This window comes from Balearica regulorum, chromosome 12 (assembly GCF_011004875.1).
Source record: "Balearica regulorum gibbericeps isolate bBalReg1 chromosome 12, bBalReg1.pri, whole genome shotgun sequence".
NCBI lineage: Eukaryota > Metazoa > Chordata > Aves > Gruiformes > Gruidae > Balearica > Balearica regulorum.
Window position 1 is genome coordinate 89,634 of NC_046195.1, and position 21,073 is coordinate 110,706.

Below are 21,073 nucleotides of genomic sequence, written 5' to 3' on the forward strand. Positions count from 1 at the left end.
TCAGGGTCAGCAGCCAGCGTGGAAAGGAACCAACACAGTAGCATCTAGGTGCTGTGAGAGCAGTCTAGCCTGGTCTGGTTGTGTGGCTGAGTCACTAAGACTGCACGAGTGGAGTATGGCCTGCTTAACTGGGACAGGAAGGAGGTTGTTACAAGGGACATTTATAGACTAGCTAGCTCCACATATCCATCTGGCCCTTGGGATGCCTAGGAAACAAAAACATGACCACTGTGGTTTTCCACACTAAGCATGTGCTCCTGGGACCTGACCACATAGCTGCAGGACCTAGAGACAGTGGTTTCACCACAGAAATGTCCCATGTTCTGGATGGGAGTGAGGGTTTGAACAGCTAAACTTGTCAAGCTTAGGGAAATAGAGTTTGGCATTCACCCTTGTCGGGGCTACTTTGGACCCAGCAATAGTTCAGTCAACAGCTGAAAAATGTTGTGGGCCCAGCCCCCCAGGAAGTGGTTAACATGTTCTTAAAAGCGAGGAGGAATTTCCTTTGCATAGAGTGATTTAGTCATGTGTTTTAACCACCATATCCTGCTTCAAGCAGAAAGCATCTTGCAGCTTGTGAGACAAAAGTCGGTGTGGGGCTTTTTTGACTGCCGACCAAACGGCTAGGTTATCTATCAAAACAACCCCAAAGTGTTTCCTGTTGGCCCCTTCCTAGTATTGGTGAGTGGGAAATCAGCAGCTGTTCTCCCACCTTCTGAGGTCTGTACATTAATTCTCATATTGCCCCTTGTCTCAGCTGTTTTCTCTTTAAACCCATCTCTTTTTGTTATGATCCATAATTTTGAGCCTGAGTAATTTGAAGGGGGCATGAATAATTAAAATTCCTTTAAGCCCAATAGGGCCAGAATTCATAGCCCTCCTGAAGTCTCAAATGTGCCGAAGATCTCTCTCTTTCCCTGTGGAAAGCCCAGGAAAGACACATTTAATAAAGAGGAAATCTATGCTGTAATAGGTGGTTTTCTAGTTCTCAGTGGTCACTGGATAGGACAGCGGAATTTCAATAGTTTCCACCCAACTTTTGGAAGAAAGGGCACAGTGCAAACCAAGTATAAGAAAACTTTATTTTGGTATATATTAAGGAATCCTAAAATGCACGTACCATATACTTAACAAAAGAGAAAATTTTCTAAAGAAGAGATGGAAATGAAAATACTACTGTATACCTATCTGAAGTGAATTTCTTCAGGTCCAGTGAAGATCTAGTTACCTGCACTAGAAGATTGCCACTAATAAAAATGGCAATTCTCTCTTCTAAAAATTAAAACTATACAATGCTCCCTTTGTGTCTGGGATCTCTAAGCAGAAAAGCATTACTTCTTTAGACAATAACATGATATTATCAGACAGAATATTTTTAAAGCATAGTAAGTATAAAGCTCCATTTTAATTTTCAAAGTATCCAAGCAATTTGGATACTTCAGTGCATGGATACAGGAGTAGGAGAACTAACTATTCCTGCTTAGCAGAGGGATAAGGGAAATTTCTTATAGCAAAAATTGTCCTAACAATTAATGAAACTAAGCTACACAACTTCAGCAGTATTAGCTGCCTAAGAAGGCTTCCAGATGGTTAACTGAAGAGCACCTTGGTGAAGTAAAAGGGCTCAGAGATCAACAGGAACTGGAGGGGGGTGGGGGGGTGGGGGTTGTTGATTCTTTAGATGTTTATTGGTAGCAAAGCTGATCCATGGTTTTTAAATTATCCTGCTGTATGCTCTTTCCTGCTTTTCTTCGGCTTATTGCTAGCTCACTTACCCGGTACCTGAAAGATCAAAAAATGTTTGTTTTAAATCCTTATTCACATTTGATACAGTGGTGCTGAGTTTCTGTTAATCTGGAATGGATTGGGCTTTTTTTTTTTTTTTTTTTTGTCATTTTGGCTACCTAATCTTCTAAATTTTCCCTTCTCCTTTCTCTGTCCCTTTTTTCACACTTGTTGGTTTTTGGGATTCTCCTTTTATAGTTCTTGCTGATCTGGATATTTATCCAGACTTTGTGTGTGAAGCCGAGATGCTCTGGACTAGCCCGATGCAAAGGCAGTTGGCAGATGAAATGTAATTTGGGGGTCACATTAACTTATCCAGTGGAAACAGGAACACCTGAACTGATGTCACTCCTTGTGGCATTACAGAAGGATGCAAAGCCAACTGATCACTCATTGCACTTGCCTCCTGTGTTCCCAGGCACAGAATGATGTATTTCCTACCTCAGAGGAGAAACAGCTTGATACTCATGATTGAATTGAAGGCAATGCTTTTTGCTAGCAGGACTCGCAAACCCAAAACAGCCATGAACAGCGTATTCACTTTCTCCATTTTGACATCTGCTTTAGAAAGGAGGAAAGAGAGTGGGTCTTGATATTATCCCCACCCCACAAAAAAAAAAAAAAAAAAAAAAAAAAAAAGGAAAATCCACACATCCTAGGTGGATGAGGGAAGCAGGAACAAAGGAAATTAGGATAGAGGGATGTATCAAATACAGGGAAGAGAGGAGATGTCTGCCAAGTGAGGAATTTACTCCCCATTGCTGTCTTATCCCATGGAAATTTCTCAGCTATTTAGTCAGTTAACCTGAAATAGCAGGTTATTTCTCAATAAGTATTTCCAATTCCAACATTTCTGCACCAGACAAAGCAATTTTTCATATTTTTTATTGAGTCCACAAAAAGTGCAGCTTATTGCTTAATAAGTGTCTGCAATTCAGACATTTCTGTACCAAAGACAGTGCATTTTCATGCATTGTTACTGAATCTCCAATGAAGTACCCATACTCTTGTTCCTTTAGGCAACTAACCTTTTGTAGAGGCATCTGTAATGTTGCAAACATTAACTGTTTCAAATTCTTCAGTCTTCTCTTCTGTTGAACGATTGAGAGATACTATAAATTGTATCCAAACTATATAAACCAAAAATTACACAGAACATACTATAGCTCTTTTCCCAGCAGTAGATAAGCAGTATTGGAGAATCACATGGCAGGTCATTAATTCTGAGATTTACTTGAAGAGAAAAATTAGCTCTCTATATGTGATTGCAGACACCCCACCCCCACCCCCACCCCCCCCGAATTCTTGAGTTTTATTTTCTCTCCATTTTGAAATGAACTTTACCATAGGAAAAGAACAGTTTAAAAAGTGGTCAAAAAATATTCAAGCTTTCTTCTAGCAGGCATGTATACTCATGTCCTTGAACTATTTTACCTTAGGTAAAGCTAGACTGGCAAATATTAGAGGTGGGTTTGTTTGGGTTTGTTTTTGTTGTTGGTTTTTTTTTTTTGTTTGGGGGGGGAGTTTGCTTGGAGATTTTTTTTTCCTTTTTTTATGAAAAAAATGCCAGGTTCTTAAATAGTTGAATTAAGGTCATATATGCTAGGTGCTTTTGAATATCTCATCTTACCTAAGTGCCTAAATACCTTTCTGACTATACTTACATATTCCTGCTAGGTTTTCGAAGGGCAATAAAAAAACCGTGGAAGATGCATCTCCGAGAATCATGTTGCATTTGGACCATAACACTGTACCTGGAAAAATTATGCTGGCTGTAGTCTTGTTCCCCTTGTGCATAGCCTTGCAGGTCACTTTTTCATCTGATTCCACTCCAACCACTTTCATGGTACTATATATCCCCTCAGATGTGACAAGAGATGCCTTCAGATCATATACAATGTCACTCTTGGGCACATCAAGGCTGATGTTCTTAGGATAGAAAGCCCTTGCCAAACAAGCCATGTTCACTTTGTTGTTATATTGTTTGGGTTTCTTTGATTTAAGCACAATGACTTCTGGGGCAGATTCTTCTTGACTCTCTGAAAAAGAAGCATCATTTTGGGATGACTATTTTCTGCATACTTTTCTGAGAGCTAAACCATCAATAGTTCAGATATAGTCCAGCCATGACTGCCCCCCCTGACAGCTGAGTGTCTTTCTGTGTTTATTTCTTCCTCCTGTTTCCCAAAGCCCAGATCAAAGACAGAAAGACAGTATAAGGGTGGGATTTTCATTGGAGCTTCTAATCCCTTGGACTTCTAAGCTTGTTTTTACCAGAACTTATATATGACTATACATGGTTTGAGAGCAACGCTGTGGAGAAAGTCTTGGGGGTGTCGGTGAATGAAAAACTCAATGTGACCCAGCAGTGTGTGCTTACAGCCCAGAAAGTCAACTGTATCCTGGGCTGCATCAAAAGAAGCGTGGCCAGCAGGTCGAGGGAGATGATTCTTCCCCTCTACTCTGCTCTTAGGAGACCCCAGCTCTGGGTTCCCCAGTACAAGAAAGACATGGAGCTGTTGGAGCGAGTCCAGAGGAGGGCCACGAAGATGCTCAGAGGGCTGGAGCACCTCTGCTGAGAGAGTTCGGGTTGTTCAGCCTGGAGAAGAGAAGGCTCCAGGGAGACCCTATAGCAGCCTTCCAGTCCCTAAAGAGGCCTACAGGAAAGATGGAGAGGGACTGTTTACCAGGGAGTGTACTGACAGGACAAGGGCTAATGGCCATAAGCTGAAGGAGGATTGATTTAGATTAGGAACACACTTCTTCTCTAAGAGGGTGGTGAGACACTGGAACAGGTTTCCCAGAGAAGTTGTGGATGCCCCATCCCTGGAAGTGTTCAAGGCCAGGTTGGATGAGGCTTTGGGCAACCTGGTCTGGTGGAGGGTGTCCCTGCCCATGGATGGGGGGGTTGGAACTAGATGTTCTTTAAGGTCCCTTCCAACCCAAACATTCTATAATTCTATGTTTCTATGATTGATTTTATGATTCTATTTTATATATATAAATATATATACATATGTTAATTCCTTGAAGTGCGGGACTTTGAAATGAGGAAGGGAACTTTTAAGAATACAACAAATATGATCATATACTGTTGAATTCATTACAATTTAAATACTAAAAAGAACATTTACTGCAAAGGTAGCCTTATGTGCTTGTAACATGATACATATTGGAAGATCTTTTTTTATTACCCAAAAATTCTTTACCTGATGAGGCTAAAAGGCTTAAGCATAGCATATAGGCAGAGAAGAGAGTTTGTTACTCCACTCTACAATGCTGTTCCAATAAGTGGGATTGCTTGCAGATACAAAGTAATCTGTTTCTGCAATATTTCTATGTGGAACTTGACCCGGGCATATAAACCTCTCTTAAGTTAACAAGTGAATAGTGTTAAGTGAGCTCTGGAGAAGTTTGCAAGTCAGGAGACCATCTGACTGCATAATGCTGAGCCATCCTGAAGAACAACCCCAGGGTGTCTAAGAGAGGAGTTTAGTGCCATTCCAAATACACCATTTATTCTGTCTTCTCTCTGACTGTCCCTTCAGAAAGAAACAGATCTCTTGTAGATCCTTAGAGCATCTTTGTACCAGGGGGTGTAGGGGGAGAGTGGTTGTATTTGTATCGCACACAAAAAGCAATATGCAATATGCAAACAATTGTACTTTGTTTTACTCTTAATCTTAACAAAATATCATAATTAGCTATATATTACATCCTCTTGTGGATCTTGGCTTCCTCCAATGAGAAGTATACAAGGAATGAACCAAATAATTCCATAGGTATTCTCTTACTGAATTCTCAGGAGATCTCTCAAAAACTGTGTAGTGATTAAAGGATGTTTTCTGTGTCTTTTGTACTTGGAGATTCTCAGGAGGTCCAGCTCCTGCAGTGTTCTTAGCTTTTTAAATTCCTTTGAATATCTTCCACTCCACAGCCCTCCCCGCCCCCCCAAAAAAAAAAAAAAAAAAAAGCACTAAAACCAGTCAGGATACCAGCATTCTGGAAACCTGGAAAATCTATTCTTGTCTACTCCCTACTCCCACAGGAACTGGAGCTGCATCCATCTACCCCAAAATAGTCATGTAAGATGTCCTAAAGATTTAAAGGCAGCTGTAGGGCTGTATGGGGTTTGCAGATGTGAGCTGGCACCTAAGAGAGTCCCATGCCTGTCTTGGGAGTGTGTGTGTTCAGGTGGTGGTATGCAATTGAATGTTTTTGGACAATAAAAATCAACAAAACAAACTCACCCATTGCCCCAACTTCCATGCTATCACACAAAAGCTAGAGAAGATGGCCCATCCTTACAAAGACCAGGTTTAGAAGAGTGCCATTTCTAAATATCAAAGGCTTGCTGACATTTCAAGCAGTTGTTACAAAAACATGGGAACTACTTTCTCCTGCAACTCTTTACATCTCATTTTTCCCTTTCTACACACCTTCGTGTTACACAAAAGAAAGCAAGCAAGTACTTTCACCTCATATTGAAGCTAGGCTAAGACACCATCCCCACTGGGTATAAACAACAGTCTTAAATTTAGCAGTGTGGCTACAGGAGGCAGTGGGGTAATTGCTGATGCACATAAGTAGTAAATGATCTTTATTGTTGCTGAAAAGCTTTGTTAACTAAATATGAGCAGAGGACTCAAACACCTGATTGGAGAATGCATGTTCAAGAGATCCGAGGCAGCAGAAATTTTTCATTATGCTGTCACCTCACACAATCTCTTTGTCCACTGCACCACAAACTTAAGAAATACATAAGTAGTAAAACAAGTGGTACTTACTTGGCTCAACTGAAAAAGTGATCCCAGTTCCAAACACGAGCTTGTCTGTTGCCACGCTGTTTGCACATAATAATCAAATAAACCCACATTGCTCACAACAATCTAAATGTGTATAAAATCAGTGAATAAAATGCCAGCAGTTTGTCCAAAGGATCCATACATGGACTGCTATGAAAGTGCTCCAAAGTCACCATTGTTTGCAAAATCGTGAGGGGAGAAAACAATAATTTCATAGTAGAGTGATTTCAAACAACTTGATCTGGGCCAAAGCTTTTAAAACCCTTTTCTCTTCTACCTGCTCAGTAAGCAGTATATTTCCAGAATAAATGCTCATAGGAATTCTGCAGTTCTTCAACACATTCCTTTTTGCCTTTCTTCCTCAAAATGTATTGTTCCTTTTGCAGTCTCAGGTTTTCGTATGAGACCTTACAGAGTCTGTGTCACTGTGCTACTCCCAAGCTCTCAACACAGCGATATACTTGGTTACAAAAAGTGCCTCTTCCTTCCCTTTTACTGTATGAGACAGGTAGTCTTATACCCTATACACCACCTGAAGGAATCACATACACTTTAAAATAAGGACCAGAAGCTGGGCCAAAAGAGGGGACTTTGAACCTGCTCAGGACATGTAGAATTATAATAAAGGATTATACTGTTACTCTGGGAAGGCTCAGATTTTAGTTTAATGAAAAAGCAGAAGTTGTTTGAGTATTATTCTACAGCAATCGGTGAAACTCTTCAGAGCTGTAGAAGTGTTCTGGGTTTTTTTTTCACTTTGAACTATTTTTTGTTGCCCAGGAAGAAGAGGAATACGCTCAATCGGGGGTTTTAGAGTTGTTATCTTTCTGGATGGGCCAGTGCTGAGGGTCATTTGGTGCCTCAGGAAGTCTTTATCATGCTTTTGGTGTCTTCAAAAGTGAAAAAGATACGATTGTTCTTTATTACGTAGAGATATATTGTTCTGTGGGAGGAGTTATTAAATAAGGATTTTGCTCTGAATGCTGCAAAGCAGATTGATCAAATCCTGCATGATGGACAAGTTCTGCATCCTTAGTGCTAGCAGGACCTAAAGATTTGTGTGAAGCATAATACGCAGGTGAAGATAAATTTTGTTTGAATACATTCCTTGTGCAGGCTGAACAGCAAAGCAGCTGCCACTTCAGTGATGACTAAGGAAGCAGAGCTGTGGTGGTTGGATATTGTCTGACTGTTACTGAAGGTGCTATAAAAAATAAACTTGTAATGCAAGGATGTAAACACAGCCACATGATACAAGCAAATGACATTTAACTGAAACATTAATCACTTGGTATTTGCATATTAATCACTTGATATTTTCACTAGGGTGAGTGTATGAGTACTTCCACCACCGCTTGACCACACGTGCCCCCCCCCCTTTCCTGTTAAACAGAACAATCCTTCATAATGGACATGCCATTAATGGACATGTTGTGGCTCTCTTACCCTGAGGTAGTAACTCTAAGCCAACCTCATGTTAACAGCTTTATAGGGAAAAAATACCTGGGTACAGATGGACGCACGTGGTGTACCAAGGAAATGTGATTTAATACTGCTCTCTAACTGCTGTCAAGCTGGAAGAGGGCAGGAAAGAAGGGAAATGTATTGACATGCTGAAAAAATTACATGTGTAGGAAGACAATAAGGCAATTGTGATCTGGTATAGGATTGATCTACCCAAGTGAAAGGACAGCAAGAGGAGAGGATTCAAACTGTTAGCCTGAGCAGTAGTACTGAAAATTGTCAGTGAGGGTTAACACAAAAAAGGAGGTTGGAGTGGGACCTCTAGCTGCTGGCATAAAGAGGCCAGGGCTGGAAATGGCCCGAGAGTGGATGGGCCCTACTCTCTTCCCTGAAGATATGAGTTGCCTGGGTGATTTCAGGCAAGCTCTAAGACCTCCTTGGAGTTTAGCAGCACTGGAGACTGTGCAGCTCCCATCACCCATGACAATCTATATCCCATGAAGGTGTTTAAGAATGAATGAATAAACTTAGATTTCCTATGACAGTGACGTAAGTTGGTGTTGTCAGAAACTCGGAAAATGTTCCTTGAAGTGGTCCTTGAGGAGAAAATGAATGGGAAGAAATTACAACTGTTATGGGCAAAGACAATGAGATCATGATCTGTGTCATGGAGAAAAATATTAATCATGCATTTCAAGAGGGAAATAGTGCATGATCTCTTTAATCATTGAGCTGAAGAAGAAATAGATGTGGAAAAGGAGTGAAGAGGAGGGGAGAATTGTAATATTGGATTGAGGTGGTGGATAGAGGGGCATATTTCAATGATGATGCTCAGTGGTAGAGTGTAGGGTCATGATCAGTGTGGCTGGTCAGGGAAAACTGGAGCTGTCTTCCAGCCACATGGTGTTAGAGACGTCTCACCTAGCTTCCAGGGGCTGCATTTGAGGTAGTCATCTGAATGTTGTGGAGAGAGAGTCATGCCCCAAGTGCAATTGACTGAGCTATTTTGTCTGTCTAAAATACCTTGAGAAGTGACAAATTTCTTCTTAGAACCACTTGTTTCTCTGTAATGGATACACAAAGGGGATGTAATGAGTAACTTAGATGGAAACTTCCAAACTGTAGCTGGTAAAAATCTATCTGCTGAACTGGTATTGATAATTATATGTTCAAATGGTCTTGAAACCAACGTCCATATTTGTGTGCAAGAAAAACTGGCATGGCGTATAGTGATTCTCCTATAGCTTGAATCACAATCAGCATCAAATGTGTTCTACAGGATGCTGTTGTCTGTGGGAAGATGACATCGTGAGGAAGTGGAGTATGTTGCACCTTCAGGCTTTTCAGGAAGTCAGTTTGTGTTGGGTGGTTCAATCCCCTTCAACCACTGTGTGATGTAGTCCACACAGTGATGAATAGTCATACAAAAACGTTTGTGTTTTCATTTCAGTATTGGGTGACACCCCTTCTTTGATGTCTTTTGAATGCTGCATTTTGTCTTGCTCTGCTTTTTTATTGCTGGATAATCAAACCACACAGCAATTGCCATAAATTAAAAATAGCATTGGCAGCATCACTTTTATGGTAGATTAAAGGAATAATGCAACTCTCTTTCTGAAACATTGCCCATACTTGGTGACATTGAATATGATCGATTTGGATTGTAAGAGCCCTTTTAACTCACATTACTTGATTCCAGATATATTTTTAATAAAACTCTAGAGAATTAAGGTAGGATATTTTCCTAAGAATGTCAAGGACCAGCTGTCCCAAACTGTAAGTTTAATTTTTTCTTACATATCAAGACTATTCTGGATCTAAAATTATTCATATCTCTGATATTTTCTTGTTCTAGCAAAATGAGCCTGTGATGCACAAATTCTTCAGAGGTTAATTTTACTTGATATCATAGCCTCTTTTTCTGTGTGGATATGCTAGAATTTGCAGGGGGGAGGGGGAGGGGACTGAATGTTTATCCCAGAAACACAGTCACAGAATGAATGAGGCCGGAAGGGATGTGTCCTGATTTCAGCAAGAATAGGGTTAATTTTCTTTCTGACAGCTGGTGTACTGCTGTGTTTTGGATTCAGGATGAGAATAATGTTGATAACACACTGATGTTTTCAGTTGTTGCCAAGTAGTCAAGGAGTTTTCAGCTTCTCATGCTACCCTGCCAACAAGAAGGCGGGGGGCACCCAAGAAGCTGGGAGGGGACACAGCCAGGACAGCTGACCCAAACTGACCAAAAGTATATTCCATACCGTACGATGTCATGTTTCATTTATAATTGGGGGGTGGGCTGAGAGGCGTGTCAGCTGGGGGTCTGGCATGGCAATTGGGGGTCTTGTGTGGTAGCTGGGGATGGAGCATTGACTTCAGAGTGATGTCATTTGTCTTCCCAAGCAACTGTTATATGTGATGAAGCCCTGTTTTCCTGGAGATGGCTGAACATCTGCCTGCCGATGGGAAGTGAGGAATTAATTCCTTGTCTTGTTTTGCTTGCGCGTGTGGGCTGGGAGGCTGGGCAGCTGGGGGTCTTGGAAACATTGACTTTGGGTGGTAAGAATTTGTGCTGTTCATCACTTTATTTTTTGTAGTATTATTATTATTGTTATTATTATTTTCCTTTTTGTGTTTGTCCTATTAAACTGTTTCTGTCTCAACCTACAAATTCTCTCACTTTCACTCTTCCGTTTCTCTCCCCCATCCTGTCGCGGAGAGGGAGTAAGCAAGCGATTGTGTGGTGCTTAGTTGCCAGCCAGGACTAAACCACCACAGGATGTTAGAAGATTATCAAGTCCCAACTCCCTGCTCAAAGCAGGGTCAGCTAAAGCAGGTACCTAAGGATGGTATCTAGTTGAGTTTTGAATATGGAGACTCCACAACCTCTCTAGGCAACCTGTTCCAGTGTTCAGCCATTCTCACAGTGGAAAACCTTTTTTTATGTTTAAGTGTATTTTCCTGTATTTCAGTTTGTGCCCATTTCTTCTTGCCCTGTCCCTGGGTACCACTCAGAACAGTCTGGCTTAATCCTTTTTACTCCCCTCCATCAGGTATTTATATAGATAAGATCTCCCTGAGTCATCTTTCCTCTAGGCTGAACTGTCCAGTTCTCTCAGCCTCTCCTCCTACGAGAGATGCTCTAATTCCATCCCTGGACCTTCCAATATGTCCCCATGTGTCTTGTACTGGGGAACCTAGAACTGGACACAGCACTCCAGTTCTGAGCAGAGGGGAAAAAAAATCACCTCCCTCAGCCTGCTGGAAACACTCCTTCTAATGCAGTCTGGGAAGTTTTTGGTCTTTGCTACAAGGGAACTTTGCTGGCTCATGTTCACCTTGTTGTCCATCAGGACCTCCAGGTCCTTCTGCCAAGTTGTTTTCCAATTGGTTGGTCCCCAGCATGTATTGGCACCTGGGCTTATTCCTCTCTGCATGCAGGACTTTGCATTTCCCTTCATTGAACTTCATGAGGTTCCTGTCTGCCTAGTTCTCCATGCTTCTGAATGGTAGCACAACTCCTCCCAGTTTTGTGTTGTGTTGACCCTGGGTGGAGGCCATGTGCCCACCAAAGCCGCTCTATCACTCCCCCTCCTCAACTGGACAGGGAAGAGAAAATATAACGAAAGGCTCGTGGGTCGAGATAAGGACAGGGAGAGATCACTCAGCAATTACCGTCACGGGCAAAACAGTCTCAACTTAGAAAAAAAAATCATCTAGTTTATTACCAAGCAAAATGGAATAGAATAATGAGAAATAAAACCTAAACCTTAAAACACCTCCCCCCACCCCTCCCTTCTTCCTGGGCTCAACTTCATTCCCGACTTCTCTCCCTCCTCCCCCTCAGTGGCACAGGGGGATGGAGAATAGGGGTTGTGGTCAGTTCATCACACATTGTCTCTCCTGCTCCTTCCTCCTCAGGGGGAGGACTCCTCACACTCTGCCCCTGCTCCAGCGTGGGATCCCTCTCATGGGAGACAGTCCTCCATAAACTTCTCCTATGTGAGTCCTTCCCGCATGGTGCAGTTCTTCACGAACAGCTTTAATGTGGGTCCCTTCAGGACCAGACTGCTCCAGCGTGGATCCATGGGGTCACAAGTCCTGTCAGCAAACCTGCTCTGGTGTGGGCTCCTCTCTCCACGGATCCACAGGTCCTGCCAGGAGCTTGCTCTAGCGCGGGCTTCCCATGGGGTCACAGCCTCCTTCAGGTGTCTCCACCTGCTCTGGCACAGGGTGCTCCACGGGCTGCAGGGCAATCTCTGCTCTGGCGCCTGGAGATCCTCCTCCCCCTCCTTCTTCACTGACCTTTGTGTCTGCAAAGTTTCTCACATCTTCTCACTCCTCTCTATGGTTGCAAAAGCTGCCACTAGTTTGGGGTTTTTTTTTTCTCCTTTTTAAATATGTTATCCTTGAGGTGCTGTCACCATCACTGATGGACTTGGCCTTGGCCAATGGCGGGTCCATCCTGGAGCCAGCTGGCTTTAGCTCTATCGGACATGGGGGAAACTTCTAGCATCTTCTCAAAGAAGCCACCCCTGTAGTCCCCCTGCTACCAAAACCTTGCCACGCAAACCCAAAACAGTATCATCTGCTGGATCACTGAGGGTGCATGCTGTCCCATCATCAAGGTGATTCATGAAGATGTGAAATTGCATCAGATCCATTATTGATCCCTGAGGTAGTAATGGCCTTTATGCTGCTGACCACAACTCTTTGAGACCAGCAGTTCAGCCAGTTTTCAGTCCAACTCACTGTCCATTCATCTAGTCCATACAAAATCAGTCTATGAGAATATTATGGGAGACAGCATTGAAAGTTTTCCTAAGATCAAGATAAACAACATCCATTGCTTTCCCCTCCTTCACCAAGCCAGTCATCTCATTGCAGAAGGCTATGATGTTAGTTAAACAAAATTTCTCCTTCTTATATCCATGTTGACTACTCCCAATCCTGAGCACACCTGAAAGGTTTCTCTGGATTCTTTTTTTCCATCATCTTCTCAGGGACTGAGGTGAGGCTGACCAGCCTGTCATATCTTCCTTCTTACTCTTCTTGAAGAGTGACATTTACTTTCTCCAGTTCTCATGAACCTGCCCAGATTCCCATCACCTTGCAAAGATAATAAAGAGTGGCCTCACATGACATTGCTCAGCTCCCTCAGCACTTGTGGGTGCATCCTGTTTGTTTAAATGCATCAGAAAGACTTGTGTGTGTCCTGTTTGTTTAAATGTTCTTTCAACCTGAGCTGAGGAGGACCTTCATCTTCCTTGCTCTGGACTTTCCCACTGACCTCAGGGGTATGGAATTCCTGAAGGTAAATCTTATTAATGAGGAAGGCAGCATTCATCCTTTTCGGTGCCCATTGTCACCAAATCCCATTCCCATTTAGCAGCAGGAATGTTTTCCCATGTCTTCCTTTTGGTGCTGACATACCTGTAGAAGTTTTTTTTGTGGCCTTTACCATCCCGTGCCAGGTAGGCTTTGGCTTTCCTATCCCCATGTCTGCATGCTTTGATAGATTCTCTATGTTCATCTCAGATCACCCAACCCTGCTTCCAGTACTTGTATATTTCCTTTTTATGTCTGAGTTTTGTCAGGAGCAACTCGTTCATTCATGTAGGCCTTCTGCCACCTTTGCTTGGCTTCCTGTACATGGGGATGAACCCTGTACATGGGTTCTTGAGCTTGGAGGAGATGATTCTTGAAAATGAATGAGTTGTTCTGGACATCTCTTCTCCTCAGAACAGTCTCTCATGGTTTATTGGGCATAAATTTCCAGGTTTCCCTAGGTAGGTGCTGCAGGGGTGTCCTTTGTAGAAGGATGTCATGTACTGCTCTGTGTCTGTCACAACTGGTTCCAGCTGGTGCTGAAACAGGTAAAACTAATCCACCAGATGTCAAAACCTCAACCTATCAGAGGAGCACATGGGTCACTCGCTGCTAGGGGTAAAGGAAACAAAAAGCAGACTGTGACGGATGCACCCATTCTGACAGAGTGAACGGTACTTTGGTTCAGGCATCACCTGAAAAAAGACCTGATGGAAATCAGCCCCGCTGTGCAAACTGTGAGAACTGTGCTGGGCCATATCTTCTCAGGAACCAAGGAACCCAAGCCATGTCATATCAGGGGCTAACAGTACCAGCCTGAGCTGCAACTAGACAAAATTGTAAGTGCTACGACTGCACTCCTGCACATACACCAAAGGGGGTTTTGACTGTGAGTCAATCATTTTATGCTATAAATATCTGTAGCCCCCTAAGCCCATTGACCTCTCTTGTATGGCAGCAGGCTGCACGGCAGTGATCTCCCCCTTGAGCAGGGATGCCTCTCAAAGTTACTCCTCGAGGCTGAGAGATCCCCTACTTGGGGTCTGATATCTATAACAAGGTAAGCGACATTTTTCACTAGCCTAAAAGTATATTGTGTGCTAGCAACAGTTATATATCCAGCTATAGTTTAATTATTAGAAGTGTAGTAAATAGTAGAGTGTTTGACCACCATCTAATCACTGTCTAAATTATCATTTAAATTATCATTTTCAAATCATTGTCAAATCACTGTTTAATTACCATTCAGTTACTGCCTAATTACCATTTGATTACCATTTAATTTTCATTCAATCATCCCTTAATTGTCATTTCATTGTCATACAATCATTAATAAAATCCTTTTAGTTAACCCCACAATGATGATTTCTCTTAATAATTCACCTGTGACAGATCTGAGAGGAGACACAGGAAGAGACATGTGAGTACACACATGAGGACACACAAGAGACAGGAAAGGAAAGACATAAGTGGAAACATAAAAAAAAGACATGTGGAAGGGGACATTGTTGGGGAGATGACTGGAGCTGCTGTGTTGGAAAGAGGCAGTCAGTGCCAGAGCAAGTAAAAGGCTTGAAGTGAATGCATCCTATGGAGGAACACATGCTGGAGCAGGAACCCTCCCAAAAGGGAAGTGGCTCGTGGACAAGTCACTTTCCCATGCAAGAACAGGCAGAACCCATGAAAGGACTGTGGCCTGTGGGGTCACAGCCCATGTCAGAACAGAAGAGGTAAGAAGGAAGAAGTAGTAGAGAAAATGAACAAGAAGCAAAGTACGGCAGAAAGAAACCATGAGGAACATGATCTCAACCTCCTGAGCTGCCCATTGCCTCACCAAAGGAATTGGGAAGGACTGAGTATATTGTGTGGTGAAAACAAGAGATGCTGAGATGGCAAGGGTGGAGGAGAGGGGTGGATTCAATTTGAACCTGGGGAAGGGTGTTTCCCTAAGAGTTTGCTTAGTAGTCTGTGTCGTCTTTGTTTCTCAGTATCTAAATCAGAATTAAAAATCTATGTTACTAGGCAATAAATGAAAGAAAGTGAAATTCCTCAAGCCTTTTCTCTGTGACACATGGACTTCTTCCAAGAAGGACTCTGAACAAGACAAAGCAGTCCAGCATTGTGATCCTGCTATTTGCTTTGTTCCCTTCTCTCAGAAGCCTGAACTCCACCATCCCATGGTCACTGCTGCAAGGATGCCCCACTTTGGGACTTATGGTACTTGATTTTTATATTGGTTACTGCTACTGTTCTGCTTTTTCCTTTTTTTTTTTTATTTTTTGTGATTTATTTTTTTCAGTCATAAGCTTTTTTCTTGATGGCTTTCTTATTTCCTCTAATCTAGTTTGCCTTACTGTTTAACCACGTGGCTAGCTATGTTTTAGATTGTTTATTTATGCTTGGTTTTGATTTTGTGTGAGTATCTGGGGAATACCTCTTGCTAAATTAACCAGCTTGCTTTTCATTTGAGTTTTACAAATTTATTTGATAACTTGAGTTAATGCTGAAAGAAAACTGCAGGAAACATTGAATCCTGAAGCTCAATCCTGAGTTAAGAAATAAGAGGGGAGAGGAAGGGAAGTGAAGGCAGGGAAGTGAAAAATTTTGCCTCCAAGATGGCATCCCAGGAGCGTAAGAGTGGACTTGCAGGAGACATACTAGATAGTTTCTTTGTGCATGGTTGGTTGATTAGCACAAGCTCACACTGTAAAGGCTCAGCTGCCTCCTTCCAGGGAAAAAAACCCCTTAGTATAATTCTTGGTCCTCAGGCAGCCTCTACTCATACTTTAACCCACACTTACATTTCTGTAGCAGTTTACCCTGAACCTGGATCATTGCACATCCATTCCTTTCATACCACAACAATAACTGGATTTGTCCACAGTCTTCATTTGTAAGAAGAGTCAACATCACGTGAACCAAAGATGACATAGCCATTGAAGATGTAGGTGTGCATTATGTTTTTGTGTGGGCAGACCCCAAAGCACACATGCAAAAGGCCTCCCACACATAGAGATGTATGCTGACCCCTCTCAGAATAAGCAGACATCCATTGTCACATGGAGACAGAGCTTACAGTAAAGAAATTTTTATCCCGCTTATTCCTATAGACTCTCTTTTATGGGATGCACAGACTATTAAGGTTGCAAGCACACATTGTCAGAAACACTTGTTTACTTTCAATTGCAAAAGCAAGGAAAATTATTTCTCACCCTCTCCCCACATTCTAGTTTACATTGTAGTTTAATGAGACGACAGGACAGGCTGCACTGATCAGGTGTAGGACACAGTCAGACAAGCTTCCTGAATATTCATCTATTTACCTGTGACCAGTCCATTTTATCCCTTTTCCCCTCTGCTTTCCTATGTTTGTTCCTCCCCAAACCACCTTGATCCCTGCCTTTCCCTGACTTTTTTTACTCCAGAAAACATCCTAAGATGTTCCAGGCATCCCATAATGTGCCCCATATCCCCAAGGCAGTAATACTCCCCTTAGTCTGAAAGGTGCTCCGGAGAGCATCTCCTGTTGACTCATCTTGATGAGTTTCATACCTGAACCATGAGACTGATGGCTTTGTTGGGACAGTCTGGGAAGGAGATAAAGCAGGGCCTCTCATTTTCTGAATGTGTTATTGGAGATCACCTACCTGCCATTGTGCCTCTTCTGTTCCTTCATGTTTGTGAAGATAAGCCCTTCATGAGCCGACCACCTGTGGCGGCCTGGGAGAAGCTGGGTGAGGGTATTATTTGGGTTCCCCGACCTGCCATTTTACCTCTGTGTTCCTTTGTGTGTGGAGATTACTTTTTTATCATGCAAGTCAACAATACAAAGCTATACTTTGCTGATCTTAAGGAAGCCTACGTTGCTGTTCCTGTGTTTGCTCTAAGTTTTAATCCTGATACTCAGAGCAAAAGTTGCAAGTGAATTAAGTAGTGCAAAAGGAGTGAAAAGGAAGGTCTTTTAGGACTTAACTTTTAGGCCCCAAGCCTGTCAGTGTTTAAAAGGCATTTGGATAATGCCCTTAATAAGATGCTTTAACTTTTGGTCAGCGCTGAAGTAGTCAAGCAGTTGGACTAGATGACTGTGATAGGTCACTTCCAACTGAACTATTCTATTCTATTCTATTCTATTCTATTCTATTCTATTCTATTCTATTCTATTCTATTCTATTCTATTCTATTCTATCCTATGCTATGCTATGCTATGCTATGCTATGCTATGCTATTCCAGACCTCTGGAAGTCATCTGGTCCAACCCCCCTGCTCAAGCAGGGTCACCTAGAGCCAATTGCCAAGGACTATGTCCAGATGGCTTTTGAGTATCTCCAAGGAGGGAGACTCCACAACCTCTTTGGGCAACCTGTGCCAGTACTTGGTCACTCTCACAGTAAAAATGTCTTTCCCTAAGTTCAGAGGGAACCTCCTGTGTTTCCATGTGTGCTCACTGCCTCTTGTCCTGTCACTGGGCACCACTGGAAAGAGCCTGGCTCTATCCTCTTTACACCCTCCCTCCAGGTACTTATATATTGATAAGATCTGCCTGAGCTTTCTCTTCTTCAGGCTGAACAGTGCCATCTCTCTCAGTCTTTCCTCACAGGACAGATGCTGCAATCCCCTTAATCATCTTTGCGTCCCTTTGCTGGACTCTCTCCAGTATGTCCATGTCTCTCTTGCACTGGGGAGCCAACCACTGGACACAGCTTTCCAGGTGTGGTCTCACCAGTGCTGAGCAGAGAGGAAGGATCTCCTCCCTCGACCTGCTGCCTAATGCAGCCCAGGACACTATTTGCCTTCTTCCTTCCTCTTCTCTTCCACCATGTCTGTGTCCTCAGGCGCACTTCCCTCTTTCCTGACAGTCCCCTGCTTGCAGACTCCTCTCACCCAAAAAGCCACATCAGCCCAAAAGCCTTTTCCCTTGTGCAGTGAGGTTTTACACATACTGCTGCAGACTGGCACTGCCGGGGCCCTACCCCAGGTCCAGCATGTGACAAAGCATCCATCCACTGCCATGCCCAGAGCTGTGAGGGTAACTACCCACTAGGGATACAACCCCCTTCTTTACAGGAAGGGGCTGGACAGGCGGCTTGGGGCAGATTTGGGCTGCACAGAGGAGCCATGTGCCCTCGTGTGGTCCCTACACTGGCTCCACAGCATCCCTGTCCAGAGACATGCCCTGCGGTGGTCCCTCTGCCCACATTCTCCTGGGATTGAAGGAGCAACAGGGTAGCTGTGAGGAAGAGGTGGTGATGGTAGCTGGTGGGGAAGTCCGTAAATGGAGGTGAAAAGTCTATGCTGTGTGAGGGGTTTGGGGATTTGTCCTGCCCATGAGACTTATTCCTACATGAAATTTTATTTCTAACTTCCATTATAAATGTCAAATTTTATTGCAAATTCAGTTGTCCATGGATAGATTGGAAGTTCCAACGTCTATTAATCCCAAACCTCACTGCTATATCCCAGAGCATGTACAGGCAACTGTGATTTTGAGAAAGGGCCTTGTCACCACAGCAGTCCTCCCCCTTTCTGTGCTGCCTCTCCCTCCGCTGGCAGCGCTGTGTGCTGCCTGGCACAGAAATAGGTGGCCGTGTCTAAGGCTGTAAGGGCATGCAGCTGCATGGAGACCTTGTTTTTTTCTTTATCTGCAGAGATGGTGACTCGGCCTTGGAAGAGTGGGGCATTGCCTGTGTTATTCCCAAAAGGATAGCTCCAGCCTAGAAATTGCAGCTCCCCTCCTGGGGCCTGACGGACACAATTCCAGTCATATTGAGGGCTATCCAGAGGTGCTCCCATTATGGTACAGGTGAGTGGGAGTGATCCGGAGACCTTCCCCTCCTTGGGACCAGATGCCACCATCTCTATGGGGGAAAGGGTACCTGGAAAGACACAGGGCAGGTATGTGATTTGAGTGTCTGTGAGAAAGCTCATGGGTGCAATAGTCCATCCTGGGGACTATTGTGTGTAGGGTGCACAAAACTGCTATTTTGGCCTTTAGTTCCAGGAGTTATCCCTGGAGGCAGTGGCTTGCCCAGACACCACAGACCGATATTTTTTTTGTACTGCCCAAAGCACTGGTAAGACCCCCACAAGCATCTGTGTAACTGCTCGTAAATGTGTCATATCTTTAAATATGAATCCAGAAGCTTGGCAGGAGAGCATGGAGTCCCCAGACCTTCCCAGATGTCCTTCTTTTATAGTGGGAAGTTAAAGCTCCAAAGCTGTCCCCATTCCCCCACAAACCCTTCTCTCTCCCTGTGCTGGACACACCAATATGTGGATAAATGAGATGGGTCAGCGCAGGAATGCAAGGGATAGGCAGTACAGCGGGGCATGGAAATACCTGGGCACAGAAATGGCTCTGTGTTCCTGGGACCCCTCTTGGGACCTGCCTTACCTCCTGCAGTTGCTGCCAAGAGGAGACATGACAGCATCAGGACCATCCTGCTGCTGCTCCTTCTTGTCCAGTCAGAGCTAATCCCAGAGCCAGCCTGGCTCCCTCATTCCCACCCACAGCAGGACAGTGCAGGGCTGAGCAATGCTCTGGGGATCTGGAGAGAGGGGTCAAACTACCATGGGAGGACTGAGCTCAGATCTGTCTAGGTCAGGAAGAGCCAACCTGGGCTCCCATCCCTTCTAGCCCACGGCCTGATAAACATCTTTTCTATGCCTGGCGGTGGGGTACTGCAGGGGTATGTCAGATCTCCATCCTTCTATCAGTCCTCCAACCTCCACACATCCTATGGAAGGGCAGGAAAGAGACAAGTATTTTGAGAATGATACAAGCAGAGGGAAACACACACACACACACACACACACACACAAACAAATGTCCATGTCCTTTTCCCAGGAAAGGGGGAACTCTCACCTTTAAGGACTGCAGCAAAGGTGATGACCAGCATCAAGAGGAACATTGCAGGCTTCCCCAGAGGAATTTGCATAGTGCACAGTGAAGTAGAAAAATAAAACTGTGGGGCTGAGAAGGCCTGAAACCTTCCTTTCTTTGAGTCAGCAGAGAAATGCCTTGTCCTACCAGTGCTGAAGGCTCAGACTTCCTTGCAACTCCAAGCAGGTTTGCAGCCTTTTCAGAGCAAACCCTTTGCAGTTGCAGGTGCTTCACACACTGGGAAGTTGGATACATTTGTCACTGCTGGCCTGGGTGGGGACAGGAAACCACGTTCCCTTTTTTGCACTGCTTAGCGGGCACAGGAAACACAGGGACCTCTCTTGTCTCCCCAGGGCCCCTCACACCAGTATCTCTGAACCTCCTATCAGAGGTTGTGGGCCTGTACGTGTCTGTGGTCTTGTAGATGGCTGGGAGGGGACAGGCATGGCAATGTGGAGAGGATCTTCTCCCTCAGCATGGCCCAAATCTGTTGCCCAGCACCCAGCCGAGGGCCATAGCTACCAGATCTGGGAGGGAGCAGGAGGATTTTCACATCTGGCTTCTCCATGTCCATAGCACTGTGAGCTTTACCCAAAGCACTGAAATAGAGCAGGCAGTTTTCCTGTTCCTGTGTGGTGAAGAGCAGGATCCCACCTGGGAGGAACGTCTGCCCCGGGCAAAATGGGCCATGTGGCCGTAGGAGAATCCTGTTGCCCACCATATACTGCAGGGGCCCATGGGGATGCTCCAGTACTGCTGATAAATGGGAGAGGCCTCAGAGCTGTAAGTCCCTCAGAGAGCTCCCCTGCTC

At 43.9% G+C, this 21,073-nt stretch overlaps 1 protein-coding gene across 1 annotated transcript; it reads right to left on the reverse strand.

The window, feature by feature from the left end:
• Positions 1 to 1,079: 1,079 nt before the first annotated feature.
• Positions 1,080 to 20,480, reverse strand: LOC104640155 (immunoglobulin delta heavy chain). Its single transcript, XM_075764782.1, has 7 exons — positions 20,245 to 20,480; positions 18,886 to 19,255; positions 6,569 to 6,628; positions 3,540 to 3,820; positions 2,814 to 2,876; positions 2,227 to 2,343; positions 1,080 to 1,782 (listed from the first exon to the last, which is right to left on the reverse strand). Exons 1-6 carry the CDS (start codon positions 20,315 to 20,317, stop codon positions 2,228 to 2,230), a joined length of 963 nt encoding a protein of 320 aa, XP_075620897.1. The 5' UTR covers positions 20,318 to 20,480; the 3' UTR covers positions 1,080 to 1,782; position 2,227.
• Positions 20,481 to 21,073: the final 593 nt, after the last annotated feature.